The sequence below is a fragment of the Pseudophryne corroboree genome, chromosome 10 (assembly GCF_028390025.1).
Source record: "Pseudophryne corroboree isolate aPseCor3 chromosome 10, aPseCor3.hap2, whole genome shotgun sequence".
Lineage (NCBI taxonomy): Eukaryota > Metazoa > Chordata > Amphibia > Anura > Myobatrachidae > Pseudophryne > Pseudophryne corroboree.
Genome location: NC_086453.1, coordinates 382,494,448 through 382,521,119, shown reverse-complemented (window position 1 = coordinate 382,521,119; position 26,672 = coordinate 382,494,448). Strand labels below are relative to the sequence as shown.

At 49.6% G+C, this 26,672-nt stretch overlaps 1 protein-coding gene across 1 annotated transcript; it reads right to left on the bottom strand.

The window, feature by feature from the left end:
- Positions 1-8,895: 8,895 nt before the first annotated feature.
- On the bottom strand, positions 8,896-26,587 carry PGD (phosphogluconate dehydrogenase). Its single transcript, XM_063943856.1, has 13 exons — positions 26,479-26,587; positions 17,794-17,869; positions 16,724-16,903; positions 16,359-16,424; positions 16,140-16,258; positions 14,891-14,957; positions 14,073-14,207; positions 13,785-13,974; positions 12,635-12,765; positions 12,258-12,391; positions 11,899-11,998; positions 9,277-9,399; positions 8,896-9,122 (listed from the first exon to the last, which is right to left on the bottom strand). Exons 1-13 carry the CDS (start codon positions 26,484-26,486, stop codon positions 9,003-9,005), a joined length of 1,449 nt encoding a protein of 482 aa, XP_063799926.1. The 5' UTR covers positions 26,487-26,587; the 3' UTR covers positions 8,896-9,002.
- Positions 26,588-26,672: the final 85 nt, after the last annotated feature.

The window sequence follows — 26,672 nt, the reverse complement described above, 5'->3', positions numbered from 1 at the left end:
CCAGGCGTGTATCAGAATTAGCGGCTTTATCATGCAAAAGCCCTTATCTAATTTTTTATATGGATGGGGCGGAATTGAGGACTCGTTCCCAATTCCTTCCTAAGGTGGTATCAGTTTTTCATGTGAACCAACCTATTGTGGTGCCTGCGGCTACTTGGGACTTGGAGGATTCCAAGTTGCTGGACGTAGTCAGGGCCCTGAAAAATCTATGTTCCAGGTGGGCTGGAGTCAGGAAAACTGACTCGCTATTTATCCTGTATGCACCCAACAAGCTGGGTGCTCCTGCTTCTAAGCAGACTATTGCTCGCTGGATCGGTAGCACGATTCAACTTGCACATTCTGCGGCTGGACTGCCGCACCCTAAATCTGTAAAAGCCCATTCCACGAGGAAAGTGGGCTCTTCTTGGGCGGCTGCCCGAGGGGTCTCGGCTTTACAAATTTGCCGAGCAGTTACTTGGTCGGGTTCAAACACTTTTGCAAGAGTCTACTAGTTTGATACCCTGGCTGAGGAGGACCTAGAGTTTGCTCATTCGGTGCTGCAGAGTCATCCGCACTCTCCCGCCCGTTTGGGAGCTTTGGTATAATCCCCATGGTCCTTACGGAGTCCCAGCATCCACTTAGGACGTCAGAGAAAATAAGATTTTACTCACCGGTAAATCTATTTCTCGTAGTCCGTAGTGGATGCTGGGCGCCCATCCCAAGTGCGGATTGTCTGCAATACTTGTACATAGTTATTGCCTAACTAAAGGGTTATTGTTGAGCCATCTGTTGAGAGGCTCAGTTATATTTCATACTGTTAACTGGGTATAGTATCACGAGTTATACGGTGTGATTGGTGTGGCTGGTATGAGTCTTACCCGGGATTCAAAATCCTTCCTTATTGTGTCAGCTCTTCCGGGCACAGTTTCCTAACTGAGGTCTGGAGGAGGGGCATAGAGGGAGGAGCCAGTGCACACCAGGTAGTCCTAAAGCTTTCTTTAGTTGTGCCCAGTCTCCTTACGGAGTCCCAGCATCCACTACGGACTACAAGAAAATAGGATTTTGGTACTTACCAGTTAAATCCTTTTCTTTGAATCCATAGGGGGCACTGGAGTACTCTTGGGATATGGACGGCTTAGCAGGAACAAAGGCACTGAATATTTAAATTTAGAACTCTCCACCCCTCCATATCCCCGAGTACCTCAGTGTACTACCTCAGTGTTTTTTACTGAGCCGAACAGGAACTATAGAGAGGTTGACAATGGAGAATTCTTATAACATAACGGACAACAACAAAGTTTACACATAACATTACTGCCAACTAAACAGTTGACACCATAACCGATAGAACTTTATAATTTGAACCAGTCGGTGAAAATGTGTTACCATAAGATCCCCTGAGCTTAATACAACCCAGGTAAAACTGCTCTGGGTGGGCGTCCAGTGCCCCCTATGGATTCAAAGAAAAGGATTTACCTGGTAAGTACCAAAATCCTATTTTCTTTATCATCCACTAGGGGTCACTGGAGTACTCTTGGGACGTACCAAAGCTTCCCCCGTGGGCGGGAGAGCTGTTTGACACTTGTAACACTAGGCGGCCAAAGCTAGATGCTGATGCCGCAAACGTATCAAACTTGTAAAAGCGCACAAACGTGTGCACTGAAGACCATGTAGCCGCACGGTCAAGCTGTGTCGTAGAAGCTCCACGACCAGCTGACCATGACGTTCCCACAGAACCTGTGGGATGAGCTATTACTGATGTAGGCGACTGTAACTTAGCCTTAAGGTAAGCCTGACGTATAGTCAGTTTTATCCATCTGGATAAGGTCTGCTGAGAAGCTGGCCAACCCCACTTGGCAGCATCATAGAGAACAAACAACGTATCCGTATTACGAACTGTAGACGTTCGGGACATATAAACGCGTAATGCGCGTACCACATTCAGAATTCTAGAATGTGCTGTCAACACAGGAACCACTATTGGTTGATTGATGTGAAAAGATGACACTACCTTTGGTAAGAAATCGGAAATCGTCCGAAGTTACGCTCTGTCATCAGGAAACACCAAATACGGTGGCTTGCAAGACAAGGCACCCAAATTTGAAAAACGCCTTGCCGAAGCTAAGGCTAGAAGAAAAAACGTTTTCCAAGTCAGAAACTTAATATCCACTTGCTGTAAGGGTTCAAAATATGAAGACTGTAAGAAATCTGAACCCAAATTCAAGTCCCATGGCGCTGTAGGTGGGATAAATAGAGGCTGTACTCTGAGAACACCCTGCAGAAAAGTGTGTACCGACGGCAATAGAGCCAATCGTCTTTGAAAATAAATTGACAACACAGATACCTGCACCTTCAGTGTAGATAAACGCAGTCCTCCATCCAACCCCGTCTGTAAAAATAACAGAATACGGGTAACTTGAAAAATGATGTCGGAAACTTCCGAGCTTCACACCAACCTATATAGGCACGCCAAATTCTGTAATAATGAGCTGCCGTAACCGGCTTCCTAGCTCGTAACATGGTGGTATAACCGATACTGTAATGCCCTCTCTCTCTTCTTAAGAGGGCGGTTTCAACAACCACTCCGTCCACCGCAGCCGCGCTAAATAGGAGTAAAAGAACGGCCCCTGTTGTAACGGGTTGGACGTAGTATGAGCGGCCAAGGCTCGTCTGCGAGTAGTCCTCGGAGATTCAAGAACCAAGCTCTCCGAGACCCATGAGCTATCACTAGTATGACTGTGACGGACTCTCTTATGATCCGTTTTAGCAATGGAGAGAGCAGCGGAAAACAGTGGAAACAGATACACGAGGCTGTACGGCCACGCGATTGTGAGAGCATCCACCGCCACTGCCCTTGGGATCTGTCGTTCTGGACACATACTGGGCGTTTGTAATTGTGGCGAGATGCCATCATGTCCACCTTAGGGTAACCCTACCTGTGGACCAACATGTGAAACACCTCTGGATTTAATGCCCAGTCTCCTGGATGAAAATCCCGACGGCTGAGATCATCTGTCTTACAGATGTCCACTCCCGGAATGAACCCAGACGCCAATATCGCCTTGTGGTATTCTGGGCAATTGAGGATTCGAGCTACTTCCCGCATTGCCATGCGGCTTCTCGTTCCTCCCTTGTATGCGACTGCCGTCGCGTTGTCTGACTGCACTTGGAGAGTCTGAGAGCGAAGCATGTAGTGCATTGTAAATTGCACGGAGTTCCAGGACATTTATAGACAGCAATCTGTCGTGATCCGTTTAGAAACCCTGTCGCTGACCATTCTAAACTACAACGCCCCAAACTCTGAGACTCTCGCCCAGAGTAGAGACACCCTCGCCCCCCTGTGGGAAACGCGAGTGAAAACCTCTGACCTGAAGCGCTTCGAAAACCCATCATTGTTCCTAATAGGCGAATACACCAATGTACCAATAGTGTGCGTGGCTTGAGCACTAATTGTACCAGATGGCGTATAATCTGTACTTTCTGGTGTAGTAGGTAAATTCTTTGATTTACCGTATCTGGAATCATACCTAGGAATTGAAGTCGTTGATACGGAATTGGATGCGATTGTTTTTGAACTTGACACTGCAACCGTGGTGTACGTTAGCAGCGCAAGTAGGAGGAGCATCTGTTAGACGATCTGCTCATAAGAGCTCCGTCTCAAGTATGGAACGATTGTCACTGCCAGGGATCTGAGATGAGCTATCATCACCAACATCACTTTGGTGAATACCCGAGGCGCTGACAAGAGGCCAAACGGTAGAACCTGAAACGGTTAATGGTTGTGGCGTATTGCAAAACGCAAGAACCTGTGATGCGGTGACCAAACCGGAATGGGTAAATACGCATCCTGGAGATCAAGCGCAATCATGCAATCTTGTGGCTCCAAATATGCAAATACTAACTGCAGAAAATCCATCTTCAATCTGTAGTAAGTGACTTGCTGATTGAGACTGCGACGGAGCCCTCCGGCTTCGGTACCACAAACAAACGGGAATAATAACCCTGACTTTGTTGGTGTACCAGGCCTGGAAATAAAAACTGCTGAAACCAGCAGAGACTGAATGGCAACGTGCCAAAACGCCTTATTTCGTCCGACAGAGGCAGTCTTGTCTTTTAACCCTAAATAGCAGATACATCCATGAGTGGATGTCTGGAAACCCGGCAAATGTAACGTGTAAAGGCGCGCTTCCACAATTGGAAATTCGAGATGGGCTGAGAGCCCGTCAAGTCACTGGCTTGTTGTGACTTTAGCGCCCTGGCGTTACAAGGCGCGACTGTTTTTGTACCACCGCCTTGAAAAGACTGAAGTCTAAAAGCTTTAAACGCCGGACCATAGTATTTCTGATATCGGAGGAGGCAATTTTGTCAAATTTAGGACCAAACAACTTCTGGCCTTGTAGTACTGAAACTAGCGACGATGAAAAACGAGAAGCAAGGTAACAGGCGGCAGCAGACGCTGTACCGAGATACTCAGCAGCTTCTCATTAACAATAAGTATAAAGTGATCGTCATTGTTTCCATACACAGAGCGCCCCAGTGACCCAAATGTATCTTGGGTCTTTATAAGGTTTGGCACAGACGAATTCACCAATGGGGGATTCTCCAATTTAGATGTCACTGTTTGGACACGGGTAAATAGCCTTAAATCTTAGTGAGATATCCTAAGTAAGAAACCCATTGAAGATCTGTCGTTTAGTAAATACGACGGATTAGATGTTAGAGGCTCCTTATTCTCTGTAAATTTCAGAGACTGACTCACTGGTCATTAGCAATGTATGGTTGTCAAAACTTCCCTATCTGACTGTCTAATGTGCCCTCCTCACTCGTATTTAGCGCTGTGAGATTTGACATAGAATTGTCAGGTGTGCCACATAGAAGAAATGTGTAAATTATAAGATCAGTTAAATTAACACCCTCCGTAATAGCTGGCGGAGTAACTTTTGAGACTCTGATCTTACCGCTCCTGTCGAGCAGAGTCAATTTGAATTGCCAATGCTTAACATAGGATCTGGGAATGAACCGGCTTCCTGAAAACCTACAAAACATAGTGAACATGTGGTAGATTTATGTCCAGACATTGTTTAAAAGCCTTTTTAGTCTGTGCTGGAGCCTTACTCCTTATGCAGACAGACAACACAATAGCCAAAGGACAGACACTTGCACGACTCAGTAAAATTATTATCTTAAGGTGTGTAATATATATCTATCTATTTATGGCCGAAATGCAGTTCACATGGGCAGCCTATGTGAAACCTGAACCAAAATTCCCACTAACACCCCTGCGCCTCCGGTGGCGTAATGTAGGGCAGGAATGTTCTGGAATTACAAACTGGAAGAAACAGGAAGCATGGTTAAAATGGCCCCCATGCCATGCTTACACTGATAATCACAGGACAAGTTACAATTGCTTCAGTGTTAATATAGGCTCAATAGCCTATTATACAGTGATAATCACAGGCAGGGTACAATACATGCTCTAGTGTTAATATAGGCTCAATAGCCTATTATACAGTGAAAATCACAGGCAGTTTACAATACATTCCTCCAGTATTAATATAGGCTCAATAGCCTATTATACAGTGAAAATCACAGGCAGTTTACAATACATGCCTCCAGTGTTAATATAGGCTCAATAGCCTATTATACAGTGAAATTCACAGGCAGTTTACAATACATGCCTCCAGTGTTAATATAGGCTCAATAGCCTATTATACAGTGATAATCACAGGCAGGCCACCATACATGCTGTAGTATTAATATAGGCTCAATAGTCTATCACCCAGTGAAAATCACAGGCTACAATACATCCAATATTAATATAGGCTCAATAGCCTATCATACATTAACTCTGCCTTTTATATAGGTATGGCAGCCCTTTACATACCCTTGCCGCTGTAATCAGCCAGATTACACCCCCCCCCCTTCCCCCTGTACTCCCTGTAGCGCTGTGTCTCAGCGGGGAGCGCCGGGAAGGCTTTGCAGGGAGGCGAGGGACAACTCTTGCTGAGCAGCGGAGGTCGGCTGCCCGGAGCGGCGCGGTTCTCACCCTCTCAGCGCTGTACAGCATTGACGTAGCGTCCTGGACGGTGCTGGGCGGCCGGACGGAGCGGCTGGTGCGGGCGGCTGTATGAGCGGCGGGAGCGGCGGCATTACAACACTGACCCACACAGCGGGGCGGCAGCCTGCGCTGACCGCCCCGTTTCCCCAGCCTACCTTGTTGTAGGGAGGCTGCGACGGCTCTGTAATCTTCCAGTCATGGCTGAGACGGGGCTTCTATTTGTAAGCTCCGTTCAGCTCTCCAGGTCATGGCTGAGACGGGGCTTCTATGTGTAAGCTCCGCCCAGCTGTTGCAGGAGCAGTGGGCTGCCTGTGGCTGTGAGGGTGCTCTTTGTGAGGACCGACACGCCATGCGCTGCCCGTGCAGCGGCACTATCCCGGACCCATGTTTTTCCAGAAACTGGGAAGGGATGTGCTATTGTAAAAAGTAAAAATTAATAAAATCTTCCACAAAGTGTGGGAACTTCCCACAAGCCTTGTTAGTGCTGTGAGCACAGAAAAAACACTGAGGTAGTACACTGAGGTACTCGGGGATATGGAGGGGTGGAGAGTTCTAAATTTAAATATTCAGTGCCTTTGTTCCTGCTAAGCCGTCCATATCCCAAGAGTACTCCAGTGACCCCTAGTGGATGAAAAAGAAATAGATTTACCGGTGAGTAAAATCTTATTTATCTGACCAGTCAGCCATGGTACATGGGAACAGGGGGGGATGATTCTTTTGTTCCCCCATTTAATCCAGATCTTGCTCGATATACACCTAATGATACAGACAGAGACCCTATACCCACAGTCATCGCCCACTCTGCACCTGGGTAATGTAGGCTCTGTGGAGGTTCTACTTGTGTTCTGGGGCAGACTTTTTCTCAGCCATAAATTGGGGGTCGGATACACTTTCTACCCAATGGGAAGAAGGGGGTCATGCAGGTACTCATAAAAGCACAATTTCTAGACTGCCCTGCCACCTTTACGACTATATACCTGAACAAACAGAAGTGGCCTCCAGTTATTGTAGAAGACCGGCGGTTTATCTCCAGAGTTCTTTTAGTTACACATCCTCCATTGCATACTCAGTCGCCCCTTAAATCGACCCTTGGCTTGTAGTCCGTTTCTGTCTAGTGTTATGTACGTCTACTGCAGATGTATCTGTATACGGAGAAGCTGCTCAGATTTATGCTGGGTGCACACCTGACATATAAGTCAATGGACCCGCCTTCTTGCCGATCAAGGTAAGTGCACACATTTACTGATTGGCTTCTCAATATGTTGTTCCACGTCATGCAGTTGTGACGTCGGCCCCCGCGGCAAGTGTACAGATGGTCGTCAGACCTCCCTTACACACTGCCCAATGCTCCGATATATTGGCCATCGGCTGTGCTGCAGGGCCGCCATGATATGTCTGTGCGCGACGTGACATTTGCATGTTTAGATAATACTATGACAGAGAATAGTCTTCTGGGTTCTTCTCAATTGTAATTTGCTTTAAATATTGCCTTGGTATGTATCACATGTATATGTTACGCTGTACTTGTCACCAGGTGTATTCATGTTATCAGGTGACCATTTCATATCTTTACCCAATGTTTGACACAATTATTTTCTTGCAGTTGTCCCCTCTCTGCTCAATCTCCATTCTCAGCTCCAAGTCAGTCATGGCTATGGTGTTACAGAACCGTAGTACAGCGACGTCCATTTTATATCTTCTCTTGTAGAGACTCCCGTTTTCCCCTATTCCTCACTGGACAGGGAGACAATGATGTAGCACATACGGCCCGAGCCAAGGACAGAACAGGACGTCAGGAGAGCGACTGAATGCTAAGTATGGCGCAGCTGCACTGATAGATCCCTTAGCTATTAGGAATTCCTGGCAATACGAAGATTATTCTGCAGGCTATATTTACTAAAGATCGGTTACTCACAGCCACCAATACTCGCTGCCCAAGTTGACGCTACACTATCGCACTTGAGCGACGTTCTTGTTACCCTTTATCTGAACATTGCAGCAATTCTGCGATGATCACACTACGGGCCTTTATCCATTGGACCAGTCATACTAATCGGTGGTCTCCATTTGAACACTATATAGGTCTCAGTTTGTCAACTTCCTTAAGCTCCAATCAGTAAGCCACGGTCAACCAGTATTAATATAAACTGCAAAATAATGGAACAGGTTCATTGTCTTTTTTACAATGACTGGGTTCGTGTGCAACTCTGAATTTTATGTTACACTGGCAGAAGTCTAGACAATCACAGAATGGTTACACTACATGTACAGCGGTTTTTTGTCATCTTTTCCCTCCCTACCTGGGTAACACTGGTACCTCTTTGGGTGGTGGTAGCAAGCGATCCATCGTGGCTTTGAAAACTGGGGAGACTGACTTGCATATGGTCTGGGTAACGTGTCCAGTGCTTAGGGGCCCTGATCCTCATGAGCGGGGGTAATTATGGAGACCGTAAATTAGATCACAGACACTTGACAGAACATGGCTGAGCAGAGGTCACATGACGGAACATGGCTGAGCAGAGGTCACATGACGGAACATGGCTGAGCAGAGGTCACTGGACACAAGAGAATGCCAATAACACATCTTGCAGCAGCCAGCCTCTTGCAAGAGATGACAGGCCACTCAGTCACTAACACGTACTCTAAAGCCGACCCTTTACCTATAACACAGCTCATCAATGTACCAGGGCCTATGGACATCACGGAGGAACGAGCAGCTAAATTGTGGCCGGACTACTGGTGAGAACAGAGCCTGGGAACTGGGGTGCTCTGACACATTAGAGGGTATTTATTCCAGGTCATACACACTGAATAAAAGGATTTGCTGACAGCATGAAGGAAACACACAACACATTAGGTCACCTGTATAAAAAGAAGATATATTCTTATTACATAGATCAGAGATGTGCAGATAATCAGCGACACAGAACTATAACAGCGACTGGCCCAGGCTGGAGAACAGGGCTCACGCGTTGTAGGAAGAGGACGACACGTTTCCACCATGACCGGTCCAGTTTGTGTGGATAAAATGTCCCGGATTGGACAGCAGCTCGTAGGTGTGCGCCCCGAAGTAATCTCTCTGGGCCTGAAACACAAAGGAGAGAGAACAGGTCAGGCTATGCAGCGCAGGAAACGTTAACACCAATACAACTGGGCGCCCGCGCACGTCGTGGGAAGGGTGAGCCCGCTGCATCCCGATATAGCCCCAAATCAAGTGACGCCAACGTCAAGAGTCTGACCTGGATCAGGTTTGCGGGTAACATTTCATGTCTGTAACCGTCGTAGAAAGAGAGTGCGGTGGTGAAACAAGGCATCGGAATACCGTACTGCACTCCGGTGCTCACCACTCGGCGCCAGGACTCCTGGAGGACAGAGGACAATAATTCATTATCAGACATGTCTGATGCACATACAGTATCCTAATGGGCAGGATCCACGGTAATATGGCGTAATGTAAATATTCTACTGTCTAATTGGGGCAAGGCGTTAAATAGAGCATGACGTATACCTCCAGCGTGAGAACAGGCCACACAGTCACTATTTACCAGCATGCAGACTGTTAGAGGATATTTAATATCAAACATTTTAGATATTTATATAATTGCCACATACTCCATCATTGTACAATATGGCCAAGAGCGGTCATTCAGTGAATATGGTAAATGAATAGATGATGATGTGAACCAGTTTGTATATACGAGTCTAGATGCAAATGTGGTTTAAGGTCGCTTCTGTTTAGCTTTGAGAAATAGATGGTCTTTGAGTAGAACAGTAGGAATGCAGGACATAGGGGTCAGACAATAGGTTGATGACAAGATGTCTGACTGATCGTTACCTGGAGGAATTTAAATAGGATCAAAAGACATCTGAGAAGACTACAATCATAGAGCCTTAATCTAAATGAGGGTTCCCCGTAATAATGGAAGGATGCTAGTGTTGGTATTTTACACGACTGTCAATAATCAGAGCATACTGGTTATTTCTGATCTCAACACACTGAGAAAAAGCCAGTTAGATATATGCCAGGGGGTATAAATATTAGGCAGGCAGATATATGCCAGGGGGTATAAATATTAGGCAGGCAGATATATGCCAGGGGGTATAAATATTAGGCAGGCAGATATATGCCAGGGGGTATAAATATTAGGCAGGCAGATATATGCCAGGGGGTATAAATATTAGGCAGGCAGATATATGCCAGGGGGTATAAATATTAGGCAGGCAGATATATGCCAGGGGGTATAAATATTAGGCAGGCAGATATATGCCAGGGGGTATAAATATTAGGCAGGCAGATATATGCCAGGGGGTATAAATATTAGGCAGGCAGATATATGCCAGGGGGTATAAATATTAGGCAGGCAGATATATGCCAGGGGGTATAAATATTAGGCAGGCAGATATATGCCAGGGGGTATAAATATTAGGCAGGCAGATATATGCCAGGGGGTATAAATATTAGGCAGTCAGATATATGCCAGGGGGTATAAATATTAGGCAGTTAGATATATGCCAGGGGGTATAAATATTAGGCAGTTAGATATATGCCAGGGGGTATAAATATTAGGCAGTTAGATATATGCCAGGGGGTATAAATATTAGGCAGTTAGATATATGCCAGGGGGTATAAATATTAGGCAGTTAGATATATGCCAGGGGGTATAAATATTAGGCAGTTAGATATATGCCAGGGGGTATAAATATTAGGCAGTTAGATATATGCCAGGGGGTATAAATATTAGGCAGTTAGATATATGCCAGGGGGTATAAATATTAGGCAGTTAGATATATGCCAGGGGGTATAAATATTAGGCAGTTAGATATATGCCAGGGGGTATAAATATTAGGCAGTTAGATATATGCCAGGGGGTATAAATATTAGGCAGTTAGATATATGCCAGGGGGTATAAATATTAGGCAGTTAGATATATGCCAGGGGGTATAAATATTAGGCAGTTAGATATATGCCAGGGGGTATAAATATTAGGCAGTTAGATATATGCCAGGGGGTATAAATATTAGGCAGTTAGATATATGCCAGGGGGTATAAATATTAGGCAGTTAGGTGAGGCGGGTACTGATGTAGGGTGTAAGGTTGTCCAGGTGGAAGTCAGTGACTCGCAGGGTGGTAGATATGCGTCATATGTTTCCCCTATATGGTGTATTTTTACTTACTGTAGTAGTTATGTAATATATATATATATATATATATATATATATATATATATATATATATATATATATATATATATATATTTTTTTTTTTTTTTTCCTTTTCCATATATATTCTCTCTGTCTCTCTCTCACACAAATACATAATCCAAAATCTATACTTCCCATAAATATTCCTTCAGCTAGGTGCTGTCCAGTATTTATTAATAAGTCTAGGGTTTGAATAAATCTGTGATTTGCAGAGAGCATGAAGTATTTCCCCAGTAATATACAGTATGTATTATACATACTTCTTTCATACGCTCTTGTATTTCTTTCTTATATAGTTTAAACTTGTGCAAATATTGTATGGTGATTTACAATGTGCAAATACTGTTTTATGATCTATTTGAACTTTAAGAGCATCAATTGTAATGAAAATACATTCTAAATCACGTGTGCAGATCTTTCTTGAATATAACTATCCTTATGATGTTAGTGGTAACCTTGCAAATACATTAAAAAGGTACAGTATATAATTTATTGATGATTATTATTATTATTATTAGTCACTAGATGGTATAGAATAATACATTTGTTTTAGGAATATGAGGGTAATAAGATGAGGGAAAATAAACTCCCCTTTTTCACAGACCGGACGGCCGGGCCGGCTCTCTGCTGCAGTAACAGTCCGCGCGCCCAGCACTCACCTGACAATCCTGCATCTCTTTCTTGAAAAACCCGTCCAGCAGCAGATTCTGGAGCTCAGGATTCCTGTCAAAGGCTTCTGTGATCTTGCCCAGAAACACACTGCAAATATACATCACTAATTGTAACAGACTAATTATGTACGAGAGGCACGGGCGTGCAACACGGGAATATTTCAGCTAAAAAAATAGAAAAACCTGAAACATTTCTAATAAACGATCATGCATTTCATCCCCGTGTATCAGACTTTGATTTTTCTCAACCCTCCGAGTCTCTCAAAAATAATGACTTCATAGCTAGAACTGCGTCGGCTCGGCAGACACGTATGTCGTTGTGTGAACGGAAATAGTCGTCACGTTACCTGCGGATAATGCAGCCTCCTCTCCACATCATTGCAATTCCTCCGTAATTTAATTTCCACCCGAAGTCATTTGCTGCTTGACGGAACAGGATGAATCCTTGTGCGTAGGAAATGATCTTGGATGCATATAAAGCCTGGAGAAAGGGAAAAATGTCCATCACACTGACAACGTTTCACCCTGCTCTCCCAATCTGCTGTACCCTATGCTGAAAGCATTCCTCAGTGACCACCAGAATTTGCAGGGAGAGGATTAGGCTACGTACGAGGACACATAACAGGGAAACGTGTTGGTGCACTAAGCGGATTTCCCCCACTTTCCATGAAGGTCCCCCCGTAGCACAAACATAATTACAACATTAAGTCACCCACAAACTTACTTTTCGGATGTCCTCCAGGAACGCCTTCTTGTCACCCTTAAAGGGAACAATTTTTGGTCCTGGTAACTGCTTGCTAGCTACAACCCGCTCAGCCTTCAGCGAGGACAGGCAACGTGCAAACACGGCTTCACCTGTAAGGGGAGGAACAGAGACCGATGTAAGGGAAGAGGCAGCCGACACCGTGACAGGGTGTCCCTGCCCTTTAGTAGAACTGGTATATGGTGACATGGTTATCAAATCAATTCTGAAACATTAAAATAATTATTGCGAGAGAATATATATATATATATATATATATATATATATATATATATATATATATATATATATACACACACATACAGCACTGTACATACAGCACTGTACATAGTATTTATCATTATCTCCAGTTCCTGCCCCATTGGAGCTTACAGTCTAAATTCCCAAGGAAGCACGTACATGCACACACACTTTATTCAGCAGACAAGTAACCTACCAGTATATTTTTTGGACTGTGGGAGGAACACACAGTAAGAACAGACAAACTCCACACATATACAGCCCTCACTGGGAATTAAACTCATGACCGCAGTAGAGCGAGATAGCAATGCTATCCACTACGCAAGCGTACTGTCCAACTAACAGCAATCCATGTAAACACAGTGCATGTCTGATCTCAGCGGTGACACAATGATTGTGGAATTACATCACTGCACTGGGGAGTAGCAGGAAGTGGTTGCACAAGGGGACTTCCACCCACACAGTACTCCGCAATGCAGACCTTCCATCCACCGTAATACGGGAACAGGACAACTCTCCAAGCGCTTATTAAACAGGTTCTATGGAGTTACACAATCTGAGCAGAAAACCCATATCCTGCACTAATGAGCTCCGTCCAGATCAGACAGACACTGACACACGTGTAGGAATCACCTGCACGCCACATCCCTCACCTCAGCCAGAGAACACACAGGAAGAGAAGGGACAGCCGACAACAGCTGCCTCCACTTCTAAGCCTATCACAGCCCGTCAGCAAGGGACACCCACTGACGACTCACTCCTAGTAGGGCCATTACACCCTGCACCTCCTATAAAGTATTATATAACCCCTCTTCTGTGTCCCCCTACAGCTGAGGGAATGTCACACACAAGGCAGACTAACAAAGCTTACCTATGAGAGTCACAGGGACCCCGAAATCTAGAGCAGAGATTGCTGTCCATTTCCCTGTGCCTTTCTGCCCAGCGGTGTCCTGGATCTTAGGGAGCAAGTGCTTGCCCGTGGTGTCCCGGAATTTCAGAATGTCTGCTGTAATCTCAATCAGGAAAGAGTCCAGCTGGGTCTTGTTCCAGTCTTCAAACGTCTGCGTAACCGGGGAGCAGAGAGAACACATGGACACCGTTATAGCACAGGGTATATGTCCTATAGAGCTGCATTACCATCTAGGAGACATCATCTCACCTTCGCCATCTCATCCTGCTCCATGCCCAGGATATCCTTCATTAGATGGTAAGCCTCGCAGATCAGCTGCATATCACCGTACTCAATCCCGTTGTGCACCATTTTCACAAAGTGACCGGAGCCTTCTTCCCCCACCTGCCCAGAAACACAATCAGCATATGGTGCAACAGGAGACCGTCAAACATTTCCATCTCCGTGACAGACGTACCCCCGTATACCCCCACCTGGGCGTCAGATGTAACAGTAATGGGTCATCAATATCCAAAAATCAGTATGTTTAAGCAGGAAACATGTTGGTGCACAACTAGCAAATAAAAGGTAACGTAAAAACCAATACTGCCGACACTGGCTGGAGGTATGTGCTCACTCTCCATCATATTATACAGTATAGGAGTGGAGAAATCATTGTGTCCCCATCAGTCACTTTATGTTCTGAAAGCCTCCACATACAGTAGCATCCGTTGTCTTACAGGCAGACACCCAGCGACGTTCTCTCCCATTGCACCCCACATGGAACGCAGCGAGAGGCCTGTGCTGAGAAACAGGGCTACATGTGTGTCTGTAGCCCTCCGCGTGGACAACATGCGTAGCAGAACATACATGGGAGTACAGGTCGGGTTGCCTCTATCCAGGGCTATTTTCCCTCCACTAATATCTGTGTTATGTTTTGTTTGCAACAGAAGGAAACTCATGTACAGGAGCCAAGGTTCTGCCCCAGACATTACTTATGAAGGACAGAATGAAACGCAGGTGTTTCTCTTCCAGGTGGCCGAGTACTAGATTCACAATGGTAGCGAAATCCGCCTGAGATCACTCACCCAGTCGCAGCACGGCTCCGTCCCAACCTTCGCAGCAATGCTCTGGAAGATGGTTTTGATGTGAGGCCTGCCGGGAAGAGGGGATGATGAGAACGATGAATGTAAAGCCGCCGGAGTGTTACTAATACACGTATCGCTACACTGACCTGATGTAGGATATATACTGCATGACGCAGCAACATTGGGCTGACCTCATAAGGTATCCGGACTCCAGGTCGAAACCAATTAAGACGACACTATAAATCGGTCGACATGAGTTTTTCACAATTTTTTGTGGGGGACTTTCATGCTTTACCATCCACGTGGACTACAATTGGGAACGGCAACGAGTGAAGCGAGCCATGCAAGGGGACGTGGTGCACTAATTGGGGTTCCCGGTCAGTTGACAGAGAAAACAACAAAAAACACACACAAAACTCATGTCGACCTTTTTTCATGTCGACCTAATTGGTGTCGATTCCGAGTCCCATACCCCACCATAATACCCCGTTTCAGTCTTCGGGCCAGATTCCGGGGTAGACGCAGTGCCGATATTTGCGCAGTTGTGCGATTTATTTAGTTACTGCAGAAAAGTCCTGAAAACTCCTAGGGCGTTTGACTGTACACAGAGACCCCTGTTACGTACTATATCACTGGCATTAGAAGTGGTGGCGCACAATCATGGGCGTTCCAGAGCGGTGACTAGGAGGTGGCCTGAAGTGAATGCAAAAACAAGCCATCTCATGGGCGGCGGCGTGTACAGAACCACCAACAGAGCCGCACTGTCCACGAGCACTGAAAGTTGGCGTCTCAGAGCTTGCACACTCCTGTGCACACTAGTAAGAAGGCTGGAACTAGCGCCTGTATATCATCAGCACTGCAACTCCACAAAGTCACAACGCAGCGCGCATTAGCGGCCGCCTCTAAATCAGGTTTTTAGTCTGATTTAGGGATTCTGAAACGCAGGGAGACCCGCTGATCTCAGCACGGGAGACACATGCAGGGTAAGCTGCCATGAACACAGGTCAGGTCAGGAGATGATGAACACTGCTGTATATAGAGTCTCACCAGGAAACAGGGAAGCTTAACATGGCCTAAACGTCTCTGCTAAATGATCCAATCTCACAATGGACAGGCGAGTGGCTAGTACTCAAACTGCCGATTGCTGGAACTTCTCCGACCCCTTAACCCTCATTTCTGATTACAAGCAAGACCGTCCAGAAGGCTACTCTATAGTTCCTGAGAGCTACAGTAAACGGACTCTTCTTACCAAGCTTCACTGTCTCCTCCGGGCATCAGGGAGGGCCCGTACCTGGCACCGTCCTCCCCTCCACTGACACCGCTGCCAACAAACCGGATACCCTTTGCCTTCAGCTCTTTACACCGTCTCTATAAGAAAGGAACAATAATGGATTAGATGTCAAGGAGAAGTTTTGGCCTGCATGAGTTGGAGCGTAGATACAGAGATCCTCTATAGTCTGGAGCTTACCGTACTGTCTCTGTACTCAGAGTTTCCACCATCAATGATAATGTCTCCAGGCTCAAGCAATGGAACCTGCAACCATAAAGCAAGATCAGAGTATAGTCACAACGGCCTGTATCTTTGTAACGAGGGATTAGAACACCACAAAGGAAGCGGATTCTTGGCACAAATAACGTTCAGTGAACTGGCAAAGTCAATAAGGCACAAAGCTCTGCACACTGGGAGGGGTCCATTGTCGGAGGAATGGCTATGCGGAGCCAAAAATATTAATCACAGATCGTGCTGATAACGAATACCCCCACCCCAAAAAAAACTCGCCCTCCTCTCTGCACAGTGACACCGATGCACAAACAGATGAAAAGGTTTCCTACCAAGTTTTTGATGAAGTCGTCCACCGCCTGCCCGGCTTTCACCAGCATAATGATTCGCCGCGGCTTCTTTAACTTGCAGACCATTTCGGCTAAGGAATGAGCCCCGATCACCTTGGTGCCTTTCGCCTCATTAGCCAGGAACTCGTCCACTTTTGAAACCGTCCTGTTGAAGGCACAGACCTAGGTGGGGGATAGGGGGACGATGGTAAAATGGAGCATCCGTCATTACACTATCAGGTACACTATCTGCACGGATATCACAGAACGCACATATTACACCGACGTAACTCATTCACTTGGCGAGCCAGCCATGTTCATGGGTAACAAAGAGGCGAAATAGCCCACACGGACAGGAGCATGTCCAACGTGCGCTGAGGAACCTTCTGTGACATAAAACAGTGGGCCGTGCTATAGCTTTCAGATAAGGTCTGGTGAATGATGGCAAGCCCACAGGACAGCTAATTTATAGAACGCCCAAGGAATTGAAGCCGGACAGATTAGGCCGTAAATGCTGCAAGGAACTCAGCAGATCCATGCTACTTATAACTCATATTTTCATGCAAACAAATTAAAACCCCGCTTGGATGGGTTGCTGAAGATCCAGAAGGACTTCGCTAACGGATCGCCACCGCCCTGTAGCTAATGCCGAAACAAACTCCAGCTGCAATATACATAATTTCCACCTTTACTTTTGTTTGCAGTAATCTGTCAACCAACGTTTCAGCGTACAGTCGTGTCCCTGATGAAAAGACCTGCACACTGAAACGCTGGTAGATAAACAGCTTCTATGACGTTGCTGGTGACATTTATATACACATCTATGACTGATTTAGCCAAGTAATAATCGCTCTGTACTGTGCTGCAGACTCTGTCGGTGTTATAGGAATTTGGGACAGCCTAAGGTCCCTCTCTGAACGTTGCGAGCTGGTTACCCTTTCTAAAATCTTAACTGCAAAACCCTACAGGAGCTCAGGATGTTGTCTTTCTACGTAAGTGCTTGCCACACAAGGAAGCAAGGAGTTACATAACCGTGAGATGAACCAACGTTCCGTGGCGCCATATCCTCTTACCACATAACCGTGGTCATTCATGTTCAGAATCAGGTTCTGTCCCATCACAGCCAGTCCAATGAGAGCGATGTCAGCTCTGTAGAAACAGAAGAGCAGAGTAATTAGCCAGGTCTGAGGTTCATACAGGACAGGAGCAGCACGAGGGAGCAGTGTACACAGGAGCAGCTAGCGTCACTCCAAGTGTGACTCTGGGGAGTCCAGCGCTATCACACAGGACAGGAGCAGCACAGTATAACACTCTGGGGAGTCCAGCACTATCATACAGGACAGGAACAGCACAGTATAACACTCTGGGGAGTCCAGCGCTATCACACAGGACAGGAACAGCACAGTATAACACTCTGGGGAGTCCAGCACTATCACACAGGACAGGAACAGCACAGTATAACACTCTGGGGAGTCCAGCGCTATCACACAGGACAGGAGCAGCACAGTATAACACTCTGGGGAGTCCAGCACTATCATACAGGACAGGAACAGCACAGTACAACACTCTGGGGAGTCCAGCGCTATCACACAGGACAGGAGCAGCACAGTATAACACCCTGGGGAGTCCAGCGCTATCACACAGGACAGGAGCAGCATGAGGGAGCAGTGTACACAGAAGCAGCTAGCTATCAGGTCACTACTGCGCATGCACCACAATGCGCAGGCGCGTCGTATGGGTACGAAGCAGATCGTTGCTGAGCGATGGATTTAACGAAGAATCCATTCACACAGCCGATTGCAAGGAGATTGAGAGGAAGAGGGCGTTTGTGGGTGTCAACTGACCGTTTTCTGGGAGTGGTTCGAAAAACGCAGGCGTGTCCAGGCGTTTGCAGGTCGGGTGTCCGACGTCAATTCCGGGCCCAGACAGGCTGAAGTGATGGCAGCGGCTGAGTAAGTTCTGAGCTACTCAGAAACTGCACAAAACTTTTTTGTACCGCTCGCTGCACATGCGATCGCACACTTGCAAAGCGAAAATACACTCCCCTATAGGCGGCAACTATCTGATCGCAACGCTGCAAAAATTAGCTAGCGAGCCCCTTAGTGGACAACACTCCTGCGCGTGTGTCTGCAGATGTTGGAGCACTCAGCAAATCCATGCCACCCCCCCATCCAGACAGGTGCATTGGCATAAGACATCACAAGAGCATTTGCACTGTGGTTTGGCAATTATGTGCAGTCATAAATGAGCCAGAGCCATGCAACACAGCGCCAACTTCTACACAGAAGCGCCAGCCATTTTGTGGGAGGAGCCAAATTGTAGAATATGGGCCTGATACGCCTATAAACGCTGAGGGCAAAATATGAAGCGAAGCAATTCTCTCATTTCAAATTAGTGCCTCATGCCTCAGTGAGGTCTCTGGTTCCTGGAGAATTGGCAGGCTGCAGTCTCATGAATATCTGTGCAGCCCACAATATGGCCGCAGCGCCCTCATACCGCTTTGCCTGTCTGTTACTAGCCACACTGAGTGTTCCTTACACATTGTACAGCGCTGCGGCTTATGCTGGTATAATATAAATACATCAGAACTATAGGCGAGGAGACCGATGTGAGGAGAGACTGGGTGTATCCTGCAGGATAATGGGAGAGGAGGGTAGCAAGCCTCTGGCATGACAGGGCAAGCAGCGATATCATACACAAATACCGATTCTTGGCCACACTTTTATACCTGGCTGTGTCTGCGATATACGTGCGCGCACCAGGATTACAGTATAAAGGCCTCAGCCTGCCACACCTTTATACTTGGGTTCAGTCTTCCTTGTTCCTGGCTGGGAGCCACAGGACTGAGCAAGGTGTGCTGACAGGACAGGGGGCTCCGATGTACTGCCATCAGCAGCAGGTACTCCCTGCTAGCCCTGTGCTCCAGCCACTGATACCACACCCCGGCTGCAGCACTCACCCCGTGGCACCCTCACCCACAAATACACAATTTATATTATCATTCACATGTGAGTGCGGTGTCAGGACCTGCGGAGCCTGTGCAGAAACCATTAATACTGAGCATCAATGGTATAAAAATACATTCTGGTGTAAGGGGCTGGGAGCCTCCTCCTGATCCCATTACTAAACAGGATTATTGGCTACTTTGGGAAATCCGCACCCACCACCCCATGACATGCCAGGTCACACCACCTAATAACAGGCAAGCTTAACCTGAAGAAATATAGCGCGATGGGGACGGACCCGAAACTACCCGTAACTAAGTATATAACTGGAGGGTTTGTGTACTTGCAGAAGCACCTGGAGGGCACCCAAGTGTTATTTTACATGCTTACATTTAAAGAAGAACCCCAAAATTGTCATTCATTGGGGGACACTCTCCTGTGACTGTCAGTCCTAATGAGCGTCAGCTTCTGAGCCCAGCATGGAAGAATTAAGAAATGTAAATGTTACAATGACTTATTCTCTCCGAATTTTAGGACGCGCAGGTGTCACATGATCTCCAGACTAATCTCAGGGCAGAAGTGGCCTGATTACAGAACTCATGGCTTCCGGTGAGGCCAGCTACACAAGTGATAGCTCCATGCCGCAATGTAAGAGAATAGCCTTACCTACACTGGTTATGGGGATGAGCCATTCATTGCCCTCTCAGGAGGCCGGGGCAGAACATGGGCACTGAAATTGTTCTGTATTTGAGGACTAATTCAGATCTGATCGTAGCAGCAACATTTGTTAGTTAATGGGCAAAGGTATGTGCAGTGCAGGGGGGGCAGATGTAACATGTGCAGAGAGAGTTAGATTTGGGTGGGGTGTGCTCAAACTGAAACCTAAATTGCAAAACATTTTTAAAATAAAGCAGCCAGTATTTACCCTGCACAGAAACAATATAACCCACCCAAATCTAACTCTCTCTGCACATGTTACATCTGCCACACCTGCAGTGCACATGGGGGGGGGGGGGGGGGGGGGTCATTCCGACCCGATCGCTCGCTGCAGTTTATCGCAGTGCAGCATTCGGGTTGGAACTGCGCATGCGCCGGTGCATGCCAGACGGCCAAAGGCAGTCGTTGCCTAGCCTAGCGATTGCCTCTCCCTGATTGACAGGAGGGGCTGGACGGCGGCGTTAAGCCACCGTTTAGGGGGGGCGCGGTCCGGCCAATGCAGGCGTGGCCAGACCGTTGGGGGGGACGGGCCGCGGCGGCTGTGTGACGTCACACGCGGCCGCTACAACCCGGGCAGCGAAGAGGTTCTCCCGGCCAGCTGCAGGAGCTGCGCTGGCCGGGAGTTACTCCTCAAATGCAAAAGCCGCTGTGTGATGCTTTTGCATTTCTGCAGGGGGGGCGGCACTGGTATGCGGGGCGGACTAGCCCTGTGCTGGGCGTCCCCCCCGCATGTCTAAGTGCCTGATCGTAGCTGTGCTAAATTTAACACAGCTACGATCAACTTGGAATGACCCCCCATGGTTTTGCCCATTAGCTAACAAATTTGGTGCTGCAATCAACTCTGAAGTAGGCCCTTGGTTTGGGAAATGAATGGCATGAGAGGATACATTTGCAGCATGTGCCACCATGTCACAGAGCCCCCGCGCCTCCATACCACAGAGCCCCCGCGCCTCCATACCACAGAGCCCCCGTGCCTCCATACCACAGAGCCCCCGCGCCTCCATACCACAGAGCCCCTTTCCTAACAGGATGACAAGTGTCACAAAGTAACAGTGACAAAGCAACTATTGCAGTATTGTGGCCAGAACATGTCACCGTGGATTACACAACAGACGCTGCACTCGCTAATCCAGCACTAACCCCACTGACTCCAGGAACAGGAGAGCAGCTCATTACCACCGAACTGGAAGGGCTGTACAGTAGCTGTAGAACTATAAATACCAGCAAGCTCAGAGGCCACAAGTTGGCAGAGATGCTGGGATTTACAGTTCTACAATAGTTGGAGAGGAAGCGGAGTAAAGCGTACCTGGTACTGAGTCTGTATGTAATCCCATGAAGTGTCTGATCGACACTGGTCACGTCTATTCATGTGCCCGGAGTAACAGCCCCCAGACATCAGCAATCAACTGGGGCAATTTGTATTCTGAAGTCGATTGTATAAATAATACCCCTTTCACACACAGACAGGAATTACCGGGTGACGCAGTTCCACCAGTAATTTCATGATACACGCGGGTCCTTTTACTGTGTGAAAGGGTCAATCCGGGTAGAAATTCCCGGGACTTCAGCCCTGGAATTTACCAGGGTTGGAGACCCAGGAATTTAGACCCGCGTTGATCCACAAGTTACTGGGTTTAAATTCTCGAGGGGGGGGGGAGTCAGACAGGGGCCGGCGGGTTGTGTGTCTGAAAGTGGTTTAAATCTACAGCATACGAGACACACAGATAACAGATTCCAACCAAAAGCCGATTGGGAGTTACATCAGGTTAGTCATCAGTAATCACAAGAAAAAAAAAAAAAATCAATCAATCTGCAGATTCTGAGATCTTTTCCCAGATGTAAAGATTCCACAATCCACCAATCAGCGCCCACATTACAGATATTATACACTACAGATATGTGTCAGTGATTGCAGATCCGCCAGTCTGGCCAGGCTCATCAGTTACTAGTAACAGTCTGCAGATCTGCTGATTGTTGCCATACACTAGCACGCCGTACCTCCCTGCAACCTGTGTACAATCCCAAACTATGTTTGGTCTGAATCTGCGATCCCCATACATTGCAGATTTATTTACACAACCTACCCACAGAGGAACCAGGAACCCCCATACCCCACTCCTCTCTCAGCATGCAGGAACCCCCATACTCCACTCCTCTCTCAGCATGCAGGAACCCCCCCCCCCCCCCCCCACTCCTCTCTCAGCATGCAGGAACCCCCCCCACCCCCCACTCAGCATGCAGGAACCCTATAACCCCCCACTCCTCTCTCAGCATGCAGGAACCCCATAACCCCCCACTCCTCTCTTCCCTTGCCATGCAGGAACCCCATAACCCCCCACTCCTCTCTCAGCATGCAGGAACCCCCCCCCCCCCCACTCCTCTCTCAGCATGCAGGAACCCCCCCACTCCTCTCTCAGTATCCAGGAACCCCCCCCACCCCCACTCCTCTCCCAGCATCCAGGAAACCCCCCCCCCCCCCCCCACACTCCTCTCTCAGCATGCAGGAACCCCCATACCCCCACTCCTCTCTCAGCATCCAGGAACCCCCCCCCCCACCCACCCACACACACTCCTCTCTCAGCATGCAGGAACCCCATACCCCCCACTCCTCTCTCAGCATGCAGGAACCCTATAACCCCCCACTCCTCTCTCAGCATGCAGGAACCCCATAACCCCCCACTCCTCTCTCAGCATGCAGGAACCCCATAACCCCCCACTCCTCTCTCAGCATGCAGGAACCCCATAACCCCCCACTCCTCTCAGCATGCAGGAACCCCATAACCCCCCACTCCTCTCTCAGCATGCAGGAACCCCATAACCCCCCACTCCTCTCTCAGCATGCAGGAACCCCCCCCCCCCCCCCCCCACTCCTCTCTCAGCATGCAGGAACCCCCCCACTCCTCTCAGCATCCAGGAACCCCCCCCCCCACTCCTCTCAGCATCCAGGAACCCCCCCCCCCCCACACACACACACACTCCCCTCTCAGCATGCAGGAAACCCCCCCCCCCCCTCTCAGAATGCAGGAACCCCCCCACTCCTCTCTCAGCATGCAGGAACCCCCCCCCCCCCCCCCAACTCCTCCCAGCATGCAGGAACCCCCCCACTCCTCTCTCAGCATCCAGGAAACCCCCCCCCCCCCCCACACACACTCCTCTCTCAGCATCCAGGAACCCTATACCCCCCACTCCTCTCTCAGCATGCAGGAACCCCCCCCCCCCTCCTCTCTCAGCATCCAGGAACCGCCCCCCCCCCCCCCACACTCCTCTCTCCGCATGCAGGAACCCCCATACCCCCACTCCTCTCTCAGCATCCAGGAAACCCCCCCCCCACCCACCCACACTCCTCTCTCAGCATGCAGGAACCCCCCCCCCCTCTCAGAATGCAGGAACCCCCCCTCTCCTCTCTCAGCATGCAGGAAACCCCCCCCCCCCCCCCCCAACTCCTCTCAGCATGCAGGAACCCCCCCACTCCTCTCTCAGCATCCAGGAAACCCCCCCCACACACTCCTCTCTCAGCATCCAGGAACCCCATACCCCCCACTCCTCTCTCAGCATGCAGGAACCCCCCCCCCCCCCCCCCACTCCTCTCTCAGCATCCAGGAAACCCCCCCCCCCACTCCTCTCTCAGCATGCAGGAACCCCCATACCCCCACTCCTCTCTCAGCATCCAGGAAACCCCCCCCCCCACACTCCTCTCTCAGCATGCAGGAACCCCCCCCCCCCCCCTCTCAGAATGCAGGAACCCCCCCTCTCCTCTCTCAGCATGCAGGAACCCCCCACTCCTCTCTCAGCATGCAGGAACCCCCATACCCCCACTCCTCTCTCAGCATGCAGGAACCCCCCCCCCCCCTAACTCCTCTCAGCATGCAGGAACCCCCCCACTCCTCTCAGCATCCAGGAAACCCCCCCCCCCCCCCCGCACACACTCCTCTCTCAGCATCCAGGAACCCCATACCCCCACTCCTCTCTCAGCATCCAGGAAACCCCCCCCCCCCCCCCCCACTCCTCTCTCAGCATGCAGGAACCCCATACCCCCCACTCCTCTCTCAGCATGCAGGAACCCCCATACCCCCACTCCTCTCTCAGCATGCAGGAACCCCATACCCCCCACTCCTCTCTCAGCATGCAGGAACCCCCATACCCCCCACTCCTCTCTCAGCATCCAGGAACCCCCCCCCCCCCCCCCCCCCACCCACACACACTCCTCTCTCAGCATGCAGGAACCCCCCCCCCCTCTCAGAATGCAGGAACCCCCCCACTCCTCTCTCAGCATCCAGGAACCCCCCCCCCCCCACACACACACACTCCTCTCTCAGCATCCAGGAACCCCATACCCCCCACTCCTCTCTCAGCATGCAGGAACCCCCATACCCCCACTCCTCTCTCAGCATCCAGGAACCCCCCCCCCCCCCCCACACACACACACTCCTCTCTCAGCATCCAGGAACCCCATACCCCCCACTCCTCTCTCAGCATGCAGGAACCCCCATACCCCCACTCCTCTCTCAGCATCCAGGAAACCCCCCCCCCCACACACACACTCCTCTCTCAGCATGCAGGAACCCCCCCCCCCTCTCAGAATGCAGGAACCCCCCCACTCCTCTCTCAGCATGCAGGAACCCCCCCCCCCCACACACACACACACTCCTCTCTCAGCATCCAGGAAAACCCCCCCCCCCACACACTCCTCTCTCAGCATGCAGGAACCCCATACACCCCCACTCCTCTCTCAGCATGCAGGAACCCCCCCCCCCACTCCTCTCGCAGCATGCAGGAAACCCCCCCCCCCCCCCCACTCCTCTCAGCATGCAGGAACCCCCCCACTCCTCTCTCAGCATCCAGGAACCCCCCACTCCTCTCTCAGCATCCAGGAACCCCATACCCCCCACTCCTCTCTCAGCATGCAGGGCCCCCCACTCCTCTCTCAGCATGCAGGAACCCCCCACTCCTCTCTCAGCATGCAGGAACCCCCCCACCCCCACTCCTCTCTCAGCATGCAGGAACCCCCGCCCCTCTCTCAGCATGCAGGAACCCCATACCCCCCACTCCTCTCTCAGCATGCAGGAACCCCACCCCACTCCTCTCTCAGCATGCAGGAACCCCATACCCCCCACTCCTCTCTCAGCATGCAGGAACCCCATACCCCCCACTCCTCTCTCAGCATGCAGGAACCCCCACTCCTCTCTCAGCATGCAGGAACCCCCCACTCCTCTCTCTGCATGCAGGAACCCCCCACTCCTCTCTCTGCATGCAGGAACCCCCCACTCCTCTCTCTGCATGCAGGAACCCCCCACTCCTCTCTCTGCATGCAGGAACCCCCCCACTCCTCTCTCTGCATGCAGGAACCCCCCCCCCCCCCCTCTCTCAGCATGCAGGAACCCCTCCCCCACTCCACTCCACTCTCAGCATGCAGGGACCCCCACTCCTCTCTCAGCATGCAGGAACCCCATACCCCCCACTCCTCTCTCAGCATGCAGGAACCCCCCACTCCTCTCTCAGCATGCAGGAACCCCCATACCCCCACTCCTCTCTCAGCATGCAGGAACCCCCCACTCCTCTCTCAGCATGCAGGAACCCCATACCCCCCACTCCTCTCTCAGCATGCAGGAACCCCATACCCCCCACTCCTCTCTCAGCATGCAGGAACCCCCCACTCCTCTCTCAGCATGCAGGAACCCCCCACTCCTCTCTCAGCATGCAGGAACCCCCCACTCCTCTCTCAGCATGCAGGAACCCCCATACCCCCTCTCCTCTCTCAGCATGCAGGAACCCCCCACTCCTCTCTCAGCATGCAGGAACCCCCCACTCCTCTCTCAGCATGCAGGAACCCCCCACTCCTCTCTCTGCATGCAGGAACCCCCCACTCCTCTCTCAGCATGCAGGGCCCCCATACCCCCCCACTCCTCTCTCAGCATGCAGGAGCCCCATACCCCCCACTCCTCTCATCATAGGAAACAGGATCACCTGCTGCAATACCCTCACACACCCCTCTTCCCGGAGGATACAGGACCCTCCTATGCCCCTGAGAGCACGGAGGGCCCCTCAGACACACCCATCACAGAATACAAGTCCCCTCACAGCACGCAGGACACTCACTCCGCCATGATGAAGTCTCAGGTGATGAGGGAGCTCGCAGGTGCCCGGATGATACTCTGCTGTCCCGTCTGTGCTGTGTGACAGAGCCGCACGCCTCCAGCCCTAATTCTTCTCTCCACCCACCTGACGTCACGCCCATCCCTGTCTCCGATTGGCTCAGCGTCCATGCGGGGCGGGGCCCAGCTGTCACTCCC